This window comes from Dufourea novaeangliae, unplaced genomic scaffold (genome assembly GCF_001272555.1).
Source record: "Dufourea novaeangliae isolate 0120121106 unplaced genomic scaffold, ASM127255v1 scaffold39, whole genome shotgun sequence".
In the NCBI taxonomy this organism is placed as follows: domain Eukaryota; kingdom Metazoa; phylum Arthropoda; class Insecta; order Hymenoptera; family Halictidae; genus Dufourea; species Dufourea novaeangliae.
The window spans coordinates 2,183,586-2,197,557 of record NW_015373918.1 but is presented as its reverse complement, the minus strand read 5'-3'; the positions used below and the strand labels follow the sequence as shown (position 1 = coordinate 2,197,557).

Genomic DNA, 13,972 nt, shown 5'->3' with positions numbered 1-13,972 from the left:
AAAAAAAAAAAAAAAGAAAACAGAAACGACCGCGTCCAACAGTCCCACGGGTGGTGGATCAGGTTGAACATACTATTTCGGGATCGTCGCTCGAGGATAACGCGATATATCGGTCTGGTTGTGTCGCAGTTGATCGAAAACACAGTGTCGAGCCTCCTTAATGGGCATTCCGTGGATCCCGTGTCGATTCGATCGCGAGGGAAGAAGCAGCAGGGTACGCGTATGAGGAACCGAAGCCTTGAAAGCTATAAGGAGGAGTAGGAGGATCTCTATGGGCGCCTCGAGGGTGGCGCAGAGCGGCGAATGACCTGGTGCCGGCGCGATATATACCCCTTCCCTCGATCGAGATCCTCTCGTGCCCCTCGAATATGATCGACTGACTTCTCTTCCGAGGATCGTCTTCGACGTGATCCAACCCTTCCGAGGACACTGAATGCGTTTGGTGATCGCGAAGAGGTGACATGTCGCGAATCTCGAGTCGCGTGTCCAACGGCGCCGCGGCGCTCGGCGTCGTTCTTCTGGTGGTATTCATAGTGATATTATGGACTGGTGTGCACACCTCGAACGAGGAAATAGAGGCCGACGGACGCCTGGATCCTGGGACGCAGGCTTTGGATGGATTGACGAAGGAGAGATTGAACGAGACTAGTACCATCAGGAGCGTTACTTTTCACGAGGAGAGCTTCTCGAACGAAGGTACCTCTTTAATTTTGTTATTGCCTTTTGTGAATATTTAACATTATGAATAGGGGACGGTTGGTGAATTTGGACCATCGCCTTGGTTGGACCAGTACTGTAACTTGCTATGTTTAAGCATTTGGGCTGTATGATAGACAATATGTGTACGATAATGGTGATTGCATTGACTAACTTAGTGTATAAGGAACTTGCATTGTCTATCATGCGAGGGAAGTTTTTTTTACTCATGACAAGTTACAGTAGTGGACCAAAAAACTGCAAGTATTCGGATATTCGAACTATTCAAAGTATTCGAATAATTCGAATACATCGAATAGTACAAAGTATTCGAATAATTCGAATAGTACGGAGTATTCGAGTAGCAGAAATTTTCTAACGAAGATTCAGGTTTAACGTTAGAAAAACAGATAATTATTTTGTTTTTTGATATGAAGGTTCGAATTGTAGGATTTGTTATCTTAGTTACCATTGAAGATGATTTCTAACCGTGGAGTCATTTGAAAATTTTAGCAACTTGTTATAAGTTACGAGCTTTGTGCCTTCAGTATTAGCTGGTCAGTTGTAATCCGTTGACACGTTGACTAGCTAGATAAATTTGTACATCTCGCCGTAGAACTTTCATTATCATAAGTATACATCGATAAAATGTTACATAATAGGATTCGGTAAGTTTACATACTTATCGATAGTGTGTTTATCTCTTCGATGGCCACTGGAGCGTTATAATGCGTTCGATTGATATCATGGTAGATTTTTCAATATCGGTACTTTTTTTTTCCTATGTTGCACTGTCATTTATCACGTTACGCTCTCATCGACACTTCTTTCGTCGACGGAACTGAATGAATTTACAAGCAGTTTAAAAAAATTCAGCGGAGGACGTCATTGAAAGGATGGACATCGATCACGGATGACCACCTCGTCAGTCAACGTGATTAAAGAATAAATGTCAGGTGTAGTAACTACCCAACAAGGATAAACGAACTGAAAGTGACGGTAAAAGGGGAAGGACGAATGCCAGTCTTAAATCAACCTTCGCACCGCGAGTGCGCCATATTGTCCCAGACACGAGATTTATACTTTTCGGAATTTTTCCACAAAAATCGATGCCTTATCGTATCGATGTCACTGAAATATTCTGTTCATTAAACATTACAAAGCGTACACCAATACGATACGATTTTTACTTATTTCGATCTTAATTTAATTCGTTCATTCGCGACTGTGGAATCAATGGTACGGTAGCCCGTGAGAAGTAATTCGAGTATGTATGTATCGGGTCTCGCAGAAACAGAGGAGTTGCGAAAGATCCGTTAACGCGTTTAGTCTCAGTCAAGGCGTGCAACAGCTCTCAGGGAAAGCTAGAACGTCCAGACGTCCTTGTAAGGCCGCTGCACCAAAGCATCTCCACACCTACACCTACACCTACAACCATTGCTACGAGGCATGAACCTTTATTCACAGTCTACCGTACTCATATTCCAACCCAACCTGTACCCCTACGTCCTAAGTACAAGATATATACGCTGGCTCGCAGCCCGAGCTCTCTGGCCCGTGCACCTGATGGTGCTTCGGCGAATCGGAGTCAGCATTCCGTTCGGAGGTGAAAAATCCTCGGTGAAATCACGTTCGCCTGGGACTTCCGGGTTGCCTAAATGATTGGTGCTATTGGTCTTTGCTTGTAGAATACGATTCTACTAGGATACGATTTCTACTAGGATACGATTCTATTAGAATACGAATTCGATACGACGGTCTTTGAAAAATTCTTTGGTTTAGAGTGATTATTAGGAATTAGAGGTTTTTGTTAACAAAATGGCAAGTTCTTCTTCTTGTGATACATGTGGTTTAATTTGAATAGTTGGATAGGTATTATATTGAAGATCGATTGTATCGATTCATATTAGTCATTTCATATATTCACATCACCACAGATCTCAAATCTCTCCGTAGAACCTAACCATCTAATCTGTCCAGAACTATCACGAAATTCTGCCAGCATTTTTATTTATTTATTTATTGATACACGGGTATATAACCGTTTAGTATATAATCCAGTTATAATCAGTCAATAATCTATGCCTAAAAGAGACTTGGGAACTAAAGAATTTTGAAAGTACCTTCTAAAATTAAACCAACCAAAACACAAAAGGAACATCTTGGAGGTTCCTCCAGAATTTAAAACAACCACCCAAAAATAGAAAATTCGAGCCCATAAACAACAAATGCCGCGAGACCAAGCGCAATTCCTCTGGCGGTGTCTGTCCTCGGTGCATTAATTCTCCTTTTAATTAAACGTTCCGACGGGAACTACGGAGGAAGAAAGTGAGAACGCAGTTATCTGCGTAAATTACGAATCCGAGTATCGTTCGTGATCGAGATCGAGGGGCGGTCGGTACGTTTCGCGTAAAATGGGTGGACGGCGATCGACTACGTGGACAAATGGGGAGTGAAGGGAGGTGAAAGAGGGACAATTACCGCGTGGATAATCCGCGAGCAGGTGCAATTAGCTCTCGTTAATGATTACCAGGGATATCCCCCTTCTTCGATCGAGGCTGGGTAGCTCGGAAGATTCCAGGCGAGATAACGGGCCCACGGAGAAACGAATAAACTGCACGAAATTAGTGGCGCGGGTTCGGATTCACCGCGGCGAAGATCGCGTATCGTCGATGATGGTGTAAGCGGAACGTTGTGGAACCGTCGCGGCTCTGTCTCCGCGGAATAATTATGCATCTGCATGCACGGATAGAGTCGTCGTCGGTGAATCGTGCCGCGAACGTTTTGTTATGCGACAGAAACCACCGGCTCTCGACGATCCTACGAATGTACTCCTAATGAATGAGATTCTCCTTGAAGAATATATATTCTTTTTATTTTCGTTGACACAATAGTTGATTTCGCGGCGTAAATTATTGGAGGAACGAATTTTGCGTTTCTAACGATTTGTGAATTAATAAATGAAATAAAGCGTGCCTAGGTATGTATTGCCTTTTTCACTGTGGTATTCAATGCGTTAATAACGTTCTCGATGGTATTGCTCGTAAGAAAAGACGATATCTTTTCTTATAACTGTAGACTGCAGATGTCTATGTATTTAGAGCGTTTCTTAACTTGGAAAATATAATAATACGAAACGTCGTCAAGCCTACTTGAATAAATCGGAAGGATCTTTGGTAAATTCGGTAAAGTTTCATAGAAGACGGAATTGTAAATTTGTAGGAAAATGGATAACTGTATTCACCCGATTTAAATATCTGCAATCGTCTGAACGATTTATGTATTGTGTCTTGCAATTGAAATATTTCACCATCTGGCTGAAAGACACGTGTGGCGTGTCCTCAGCGAAATTCGTAAGACGAATTATGCAAATGGTCGCAGCGGACAAGTCAACGCGCTCGCTACCGAGATCGTGCCGGAAAGATAAACCCCGCGGAGTCTCGCTATCTGCAGTCATTAAACTCTTATCTGACGAATTAAAAACGACACATAAAAGATGAGGAACGTAAGACCGGGGTGAGAATTTTATGGTCCCGTTCGATCTCGAATTCGCTTCGATTCGTTTCGATATCGTGTGTACCTGCCGTGTCCTCTATCCAGATTTTCTCTCTTCTTTTACGCTTGTACCGACCGCGAGTGAACCGAGGCTGGCTATCTTTGGTACACGATTCAACCGATTATCAGGTTGTAATGATGTAACTGTCATCGAGTGGGAAAAGAAAAAGGTGGGAAGCCACGGTAAATCGTAAATATTCAAACATCTATTCTCTTATCTCGGTGAAGTTATCAGTAACGATTATAAGTTCGTCGGTTTTCGTGACGCATATCGTCGAATTTACCTGTCGTTCGACGGTTCATTGTTACCGTGGATAGGTTACCCATTCTTCTAGCCTGATGTGAATGTGGATAGATTCGTGGAATGGCCATTTTTTACGGTTACATTTAATAGTAGACAAATGTGCTTATTATAATATTATTATTTTAAATATTATATACTGCTAAATTAGAATTTAGTTATGTAAAATCGTATACTAACGACGACATTTCAGTTTCTCTCATTTGGGAAATGAACATGAAATTTGAAATCTATCGACAGATGGGTAACTGGATCAACGTTTTTAATGCACTTTTAATAGAAATAAAAATTTGTTTAAAGATCTGTATTTTCAAGGGAATTGCATCTTTGAGATTCAAACTGATAGAGATTCTCCCGGATGTGTAGCCTAGATTTTGGAATAAAATCGGCGCCATTATATTTGTAAAACTAGCAACATTGATCTACGAGGTAATCAAGAGGTTAGGAAGATTGTACATTCTTCTTTTATGTATAGATAGATAAAATTGATAGAGGGCAAAGTTGGGTGACCCAACGAAGATTATCTTGTAACATAATAATCCGCTCAAGTGTAATTATGCATACACTACATGATGATAGAGAGTAGATCTAACAATTTTTCTAAAGTTTATATTATTTACTATTTAATGTTTAAAACACTTCTACACTTCAGCTCCGACACATTGCAATCCTATGTAAGTATAGAAGTACATTCTGGTGATTGCGAAATATGGAGCAACTGAAACAACTTAATTATGCCTTATCACTTGTTCTTCTATCTCGGTGTTTCAATGACACAATGTAGCCTAGTTGCGTGGGACTCTTCATACACACACGGTGTTCCCAAAACGAGATTCACTCGACGCTAAACATTCATCAATATAGATTCACGAAAAAATTTCAATAACCGATACAATTCTACTAGATATGATCAACCAGTTCTATACTTTTTTAAATGTTAGACTAAACATTTTTACCATACTAAAATTGCAAAAAAAAAAAATATAAGCTTCAGTATTCTCCCTTTCTCACTCCGCGAGTGCCTGTAGCCTTTTTTCGAACGATGAAAACACCACGTTGGTCAAGTCCCGTAGAGTCGTGGAGGGGGGCAGAGAATATAGATTAACGAAAAAATTTCAATTACCGAGACAATGCTACTAGGTATAATCAAACAATTTTACGCTTTTTAAAATGTTAGACAAAACATTTCTACTATACTAAAATTGCAAAAAAAAAAAAATATAAACTTCAGTATTCTGTCTTTCCAACTCCGCGAGTGCCTGGAGGCTTCGTTCGAACGATGAAACCACCACGCTGGTCAAGTCCCGATGGGCGAAATCTCCGTAGAGTCGTGGAGGGAGGCGGAGGGATGGAAAAGCATCCTCTTCTCTAGAATTATCCCGGCGTGGTTTCGTGTATTCGTTATGCGGCGTGCATAATGCGCCGATCCGTGCACACGGGCACGTGTAAGCATGCCGCGCGCCGCGGTACCGCATGTAACATCCAATACACGTATTCTCCTCGACGGAATACATCGATATACAGGGTGTAACAAAAATGTTGGAGGACCCGGAAATGGGAGACTCGTGAGGTGATTTGAAACAAGTTTTTCCTTAGCAAAAATGTTGTCTGAGGCTTTGTTAACGAGATATTAAGGAAAAACCCCAACCAATCAGAGCGCACGTCTGCTGGCCGAGTTCCCGCGGTAACGTTGGCTGACAGACTCCCGCTCTCATTGGTCGGGGTTTTTCGTTAATATCTCGTTAACCAAGCCTGAGACAACATTTTTGCTAAGGAAAAACTTGTTTCAAATCACCTCACGAGTCTCCCATTTCCGGGTTCTCGAACATTTTTGTTACACCCTGTATACAGACATGTATATGTGGGAGCGCGTGCACGCTCCCGACGCTGTTGCGTTTCGATCGACTACGCTGGCAAGAGGAAGCGGCGTCGAACGTGATATTAACGCCTCTAAACCTTATGGATTTCGGACGAAAATAACGGACTTAGCGCAAACTCACGGGCTGTTTTCCATAAACTGTTATTCAAACGAGCTGGACTGATCGGTGGGGAAAATAGATTCCGATGCGTGATTTTCTAGTGCAGAAACTCGCTGGTCTCGAGTTTCGCGTGGCCAAATTTGGCAACACGTTTGTGGGTAGTTGGGTTCGTGGATGAAGTGTCGATGGTTAATGCACAGTAAGAGTCGATACTAGGTACAGTAAATCCTCGATGAGTGTTCGAAGGCCCCTCAGCATTGAACATTAAATATTTTATAAATTAATGACCATATGCGATTGAAACACATATTACTGACTTCAGAATTCCAAGCTCTATGCATGTGCTAAGCCTCATTAAAATGTCAGCGGTACGCCTGGGGACCTCTCCTTGTCGTTCGAAAGAACCCATGGTGGATTTACTGTACTCACTTGTGACTCACTGTAGATAGGTCTCGATTAGTGCGAGTAATAAATCCGAGAAATTGATCGGGTTATTCGAATTCGCATTATTCGAATACTTTAAATACAGGAATTGGTTCTAATTTTAAGAAAATATACAATAAACATTTTTTAATATATTTTCTCATACGTATTTTAGTAAATTATAATGAAAACGAAATATGCATAAAATGTTAAGTAGAACGTAGCACGTAGAGTACGTTAAATAGCTTGACTATATAAGAGAAGAAGTGGAGAAACGGTTTACGCATCGTCTCTACGAAACAGAAGGAGCTTAAGGATCGTTAAAACAAAAGATTAATTGCTTCCACAGTTGTACCGAATGAAAGAAGTCTCGCGAACCTCGCATTAACTGAATTTTCGTTCGCATTAAAAGCGACCTGGGATCATTTTATAATTCGCAACAAATATAATATCCCATTACAGTAAATCATCAGTGAGTGTTCGAAGGCTCTTCGACACTGACAAGAAGAGGCTCCCAGGTGTAACATTGACTTTTTAATGAAGGTTAGCACAATGATAAAGCTTGAAATTCTGAAACCAATGATACTTGTTTCAGCCACATATAGCCATTAATTTATGAAATATTTAATGTTCAGTGCCAAGGAGCCTTCGAACACTCATCGACGATTTACTGTATTTGAACTCGCATTAATCGAGACCTGAATCTTGTTTGATTAAGATTCATTTTTGAGTAACATACTGATTTTGGGTTTCTTCATTCTTCTATTTAAAGGACAGAAATTATTAGTTTTTACGAAAATCCCACAATCGCTTCCTGGAAGTTGTAAAATAATAATGATACGTGTTTAGTAAACAGTATGGAGTACCTGTGATAAATTAAAGGAGAGAGGGGAGGAATACGAAAGCAGGAAGAAATTGGATTCGCGTGATTCTTGGACATTCACAGGCCGCCATTATGCCAGGTTTTATGTGGCCAGGTTTTCAAGTTGAATCTTAATAATTGGTTAATATTGCGTTATTCGAAAAGTATAGCTTCCGCAGGTTTCTGAAGTAGCAGTTGGCACGCGAGTCAACAGTCAAATTAATTCGCTAATCGAGTGGTACGGGAGAAGTGTCGCGTTCAGTAGGTGGTTCTCGCCGCGAAGATAACCGGAGGAGCCCAGATTTCGCTATTATGCAGCGAACCGGCCCATTGAAGTGTTTCGTAATCGGTGTTCCGTTTAAATTTTCTCGGGTTCTATCCGATTTGCATATCGAGCACAGCTGCGCGACGCTGAAATAGCCCGATAACGGTAGAAAACCTTTCTTTCGAGCACGATTTTGTCAAAGATCGTACTGCTTGGCCATTCCTCCAACAGCTTTAACGGAAAAAGATAGAGATGGAGCATTTATATTCGGCTGGATAGATAGTTCTATGATTGTGTCTATGCTAATTCACATTTTTCTTCAGAAATGGAGGTCAAAGAGAAAACTTTCTTTCTCGAAGGTTTATTTTATTTTCTACATTCATGTACGTTGTATGTATATAAAATCTGTAATTGTAATAATTATATTATATTTCTAAGTAATGTTGACTTCTTCAATTGTTAATCAAGTTGCGAATGTATATTCTGTATATTCGATGACGATTAATCGTTTTTGTCGTTTCCTTTGATTTTTATAATTTTCTGCTTTCTTTCGATCTATGTTTCAGTTTCTTCGTAGCCGTTCAATTTTTTGGCGAATATAAATTCTGATTTTAGTGTAGGAAGGACATTTTAAGGTTTTTCAAATGCATTGAATTTCATCACGTAAACCAGTCTTCTATTGGAAGGAAGGATTACAAATTTAAATTTTGATTTGAAATCGGTTTCGAGAAATGACTGAAACCATCATCGACAAAAGCGTGCTTTACGACGATCGGATCGTGTTTTGCAATCAACATTAAATTATGATCGTAACATTAGTATATCGTTTTGCTGCGTAACAAGGCGTGAACAATGCTTCTTTCGCAAAATTCTCGCAGTGATATCATTAGTGGATTCGCACGATGCGTGCGACAGGTGTTAGTCAATCGGTTTATTCCAAAAATGCGGCCAAATTCTGTAAACATGTTGTCGTTGGCAGGCCAGAACATCATTTAACGAGGGAAAAATGTGTCATTTACCATTTCTTAGTCTTCTTTCTTTAAATTATTATCATTTCTCCTTCGTCGTTTGGCTTGTTACTCGTTCTTCGACCATACAAACGAGGAAACTGAATTTGAACTCAAAAGAAATAATTTAGAATAGAAATTTTATTATTTACTGACATCATTGAGAATCAATCGAATGTATTGTTAGCTTTATCGATGATTATTCCATATAGACTGGTACCGTTTATCATTACTGCATCCTTATATTCATCAAGTCTTTCTCAATTTAATTTTCATTCTGGAAGTATGATACGTTTTTACATACACAATTGTTCCTCACTCTTCTGAGTAAATTGTGGATTTGAAACTTTTCTAGCAAACTTCAATCCAATAAAGTGAAGTCAAGATTTTACTATTACTCGTCTATCTCAATTAACTTCTGAATATGGGACATAAGTTTTTGTTTCATTTTTGCCTTCGTGAATTACTCCACAAAACACGAGGGAGTTACTTACATAAACTTTCGCAGTATATGTACACTACCGTCCATAAGTACTGGGACACCTGGTCTGTATAAAAAAATGTAGAGTTTCATAAAAATGACATATTTTGAGCTACTTTTATTACTTTAGGTTTTAAATTAATTTAATTTACTTAGGTTTTTTTTTACTTTTTTTACTATTAGCATAAATGTCGTCTATCGAGCTTTAATATCTCCTAAACAGTATTTAGGTTAAATAATTGTTGATATTGTTGATTTTTCTTTCAAACCTTCGATAATTTCGTAATGCTCCATTACATTCACTTCATATTCGACAGGTGTCCTATTTGATAAACCTCCTATTCGATAAGTGTTGTCTCTGATAAGTGTCGTTTTCGATAAGTGTTCTAATGCTTACGAACAAGATTATAAACGACCGGTATCGTGTAAACGTCATTAGACAACGGAATAACGATCGAACTTATGCTCATCCCTAATCAGTGGTTTCATTAAACCGTTCGGTGTCGTCGCGTACCTTCTCGTGTCTCTGAGACGCGAACGAACCGTGCGAAAAAGTGCGTGCGTGGTGAACGGTTCGTATTTCAGCGGTGGTTTGCATTTACAGGCGTCACGTGTTCGACAAAACACCGCCTTGAAAGTAGTTTCGTTCAGTTCGTTTTTCACCGCGTTCGCGATTTCCATCGAGAAAAGTTCGATCCCCCACTCCGTTGAGGACACGTGAAACCGATCGAACGATCGCGAATCAGCACACAACGTACGTGAATTTATCGTGTTCGTCTGTGGAAATGATACTGAAAGACGACATATTTGACGGAAATCGCACAGAGTACAGTAAATCCACGATGAGTGTACGAAGGCTCAGCGGCACTGACAGCGAGAGATCTCCAAGTGTAACGCTGACTTTTTAATGAGGTTCAGCACAGTGGTGAAGCTTGGAATTCTGAAGCCAATGATACTTGTTTCATTCGCATACGGCCTTTAGTTTATGAAATACTTAATGTTCAGTGCCGTTGAGCCTTCGAACACTCATCGAGAATTTACTGCATTCGGATATGTGTATATGGTAAACGAAAATCGCATCGTGATAACGATGCTACACTTAAGCTGGGCAGACTGCATGGCGACGACCTCCAACCAAACCGGCCGATCTGCTTCGGGTACACATTCAAGTATACGGCGAATTTTTATGAACGAAACCCCTCGTGCGCTTGCCGCCCAGATACATTTCCTCGAACCAGCCCCGCTCTCGAAGGTGTATTTCACAGACGACCGTGAAATTCGAAGCAAATGCGAGTTTTCTTCGCACGACGATTAGTAAAACTGATCGTTAAAATCGTATATAAATTCTTTCGTTGGTGTAAATGGTACTTTGAAATAAACGGAAGATAAAGTAGCTAGATAAGGTATCGAATTATTCCGAGGAATAGAGTGTGGAAGAATTTATCGAGGTGCTAATTTTTGGGCATACATTAGATTGTTGCATGTTCAATATGATTTTCTTCGACGCAAGATTTTTCATATTATCAGAACTTTTACAACGATGTATGGCATGTTCTAAAATTCCGTCGTTCATAAACGTTGTACTTTGAAAATTACACGAGTTAAATAAGCGACTAGGGAAATAAGTCAGAAACAATTAAATGATCTATCATATTTGAAGAAATCTGTTATCCACGATGCTCTAGAGTTTGACTTAATATCCGATCAGATTACAATCCTGGAATTATTATCCTGGAACAAAGTGACTCCCTTCTCCTCAGTATGACACAGTTAAGTAAATAATTAGTAATAACTCGCTTCATTGTTTTCACGTGGCAAAGTGCAAAGAATGGAAAGTTGATGTTTCATATGCGCTGATATTACCGAATAAGTTATCAATTGAATCCTGTCAAAAACATTATTCTTTACCAACATAATTCTTCCTCTTCCATTTTGTCCTATAGAATACGTCACATTTATAATCCTTGTGTGGGCAGCCAAAATATTCACGGTTATTGAGCAACCGGAATACTCCTATTCTGACAGATCAGGTAAACATAGATAATGTTACTTTCATACTTTTCCGAAACTATTAGTTTTCCCTGCCTATAATACACCAAGAGTTGTTTTAGACAAGGACATAAAAAGGGAAATTTAGAAATGGGTACCCGGGTAGCCGGTTGCCTACATAAGGGTTAAGATCAATGCAGTACAACCTCTTACTACCTCTACCATTAATATCAAAACAAATCCTTTGTGATCTTCCATCGTCTAGTCGCCTGGATCTTCAGTTTCTCTAAGTTACTTTGGCAGAGAAAACCTAGACAGGCCGTGTCTCTATGAAATACAAACACGTTCGATCGTCGTTTCATAAGAAAGGAAAGCCAGGATCATTTCGATCGGGGTCGCCACATCGGGCTGTGGACACGAGTTCGCAATCAACGACACAATTGTCCACATCCACTTCGGTAGTCCTGCGTGCTGGTCGAGCTCCGTTCGCGGTTAGTGTCGGGCACTGTACGGGCCCGCAATTAGACGTTGTTGCGCATTATCCAGCCTTCGGACCTTGATTGTCACTCTGTGTACATTGACTCATGCGAAATGACCGCTCGCGACAGACTGTTTCTCCTTATCCGCGTACTAGAATTAATAAGCGATTGTTTCTTCGATCGTGTATTACAGAGATTTTCCATGGGCTCTGATTAACGCCACGAAAGATTTCGTGTGCATAATCGAGTTTCGATTCCGTAAATCGACGTAGGGTAAATGTCCCAATTAGTGCCAGTGTACCTGATATTGCCAGTTTATTTATTTTACTTAATAAAGACCTCACGTGATGTGTGCAAAAAATTTTATTATAGAATTTGAACTCTAATTTACATAGAAACAAAGACATATACACATGTACTTGTATGTACCTGGTTTTTCAAAATTAATGTTGAAAAATGATTGTGCAATTTGAGATTTCAATTATTCATTAATTCATTCTTCATGTTTAATGTATAAAACTATTTTTTTTTAATGATAGAGATGTTAGAATAATATTATGTTCTGAACTGAGACGATTTTTAGATTAAACAGTACGTAAAATGATTAAGTGAAGATGCGTTACAATCTTAAGGTGGCAATTATTGAGACATCTGCCCTAATTTTAGAATTTCAATCCTTTATGGTTGAGGCTCAGTATATTTGTTGATTTGTTTATTCATGGTTGTTTCGTCAAATATTGTGAGGGACTGAATATAATTCTGCTTGCCCACTTCTTGTGTCATTGGACATTTGCCCTCTAAAGCCAAAGAATCCGCCAAACTTCCAAATGTATTGATATTTAGATAAATATATATTTTTAGACCAGAAGACGCTATTCTCCGAGAAAATCTCTTTCTCGATTTAGCTATTCCAATACAAAGTCGAGACCACAGAATTTTCTTAAGGTATTCATCCTCGTCGGGTTCATAACTTCCCATCCTTCAATTTAACCAAACACCACCGAATCTCAAAGTGTACAAGTTTATTTTCCCTCTTAACTATTCCCACCTAGGAAGCACGCAGTTTACGGAACCAGTCGATACTCTGTGTGGTGGTCCCATAGATTTAACTGAAACACTCTAAATATTTAGATATTGGATTCCGTGCGGAGCCGAGTTTATGGTAACCACCAGACACGGTGTGTACTGCGAGTGGTTCGTAAACCACCACCCCTTAAGTCTCACGATGATAACAGTTGATAGAAAAATAAAAATAAACCTGTACACGTGAAAACTGGCGCGTTATCTGGCCTAATAAAATCGCAGAATGGAAAGTTTGTGTTTAGAGTCAGGGTTTCGAGTAATTCTTCTACACCAGGTACACGTAGCTCACGCGAACCTGGTCAGATTCAGTCAGGATGATGAACGTACTATGGTATACACCTAAAGACTCCAACTAGATATTAGAAGCTAAGGTGCATTAGGTTGCATTAAGAAGCGTCACGCGACTCCACGCAGTCGATTTACGTCCCACGTGTTACAGATACCCTCGGAATAATGACCGGCTTAAGGTGCATATCCACTTGTTGCGTATCCTCGTATATTCCGTATTCTATAATCTTCACGACGCACGAGGCGTAATTAGCAAAAAAACATTCAAAGATGAATGCGTGTGTGCGTGCATGAGTAGCACATGACGCATGGCAACTGTGGTGTCTAGAAGACTCCCTGCCCCCAAATCAACCAAATGAATATCGCGACATCCTTTGATGTGACGACGAAAAACCGACAAAGTACCGATCGGTCCATTTGCGTATCTTTGTATCAGATTTTCATACACAGCGATGCAACGTTTGCTCGTCCACAATGATACGCAACGGTGTTACGATACAAGGATACGTAACAAATGGATACGCACCTTTAAATGACGATAAAAAGAGGTGTCGGGTAAAGGAA

The 13,972-nt window shown here is 39.9% G+C and overlaps 1 protein-coding gene across 1 annotated transcript in view; it reads left to right on the top strand.

The window, feature by feature from the left end:
- The first annotated feature begins 398 nt into the window (after nucleotides 1–398).
- Nucleotides 399–13,972, top strand: part of LOC107194418 (A disintegrin and metalloproteinase with thrombospondin motifs 9) — a 123,184-nt gene continuing 109,610 nt past the window's right edge. The window contains exon 1 of the mRNA XM_015584039.1: nucleotides 399–696. Coding sequence (XP_015439525.1) covers nucleotides 462–696 — 235 coding nt within the window. The 5' untranslated portion in view covers nucleotides 399–461. The remainder of the gene's footprint in view (nucleotides 697–13,972) is intronic.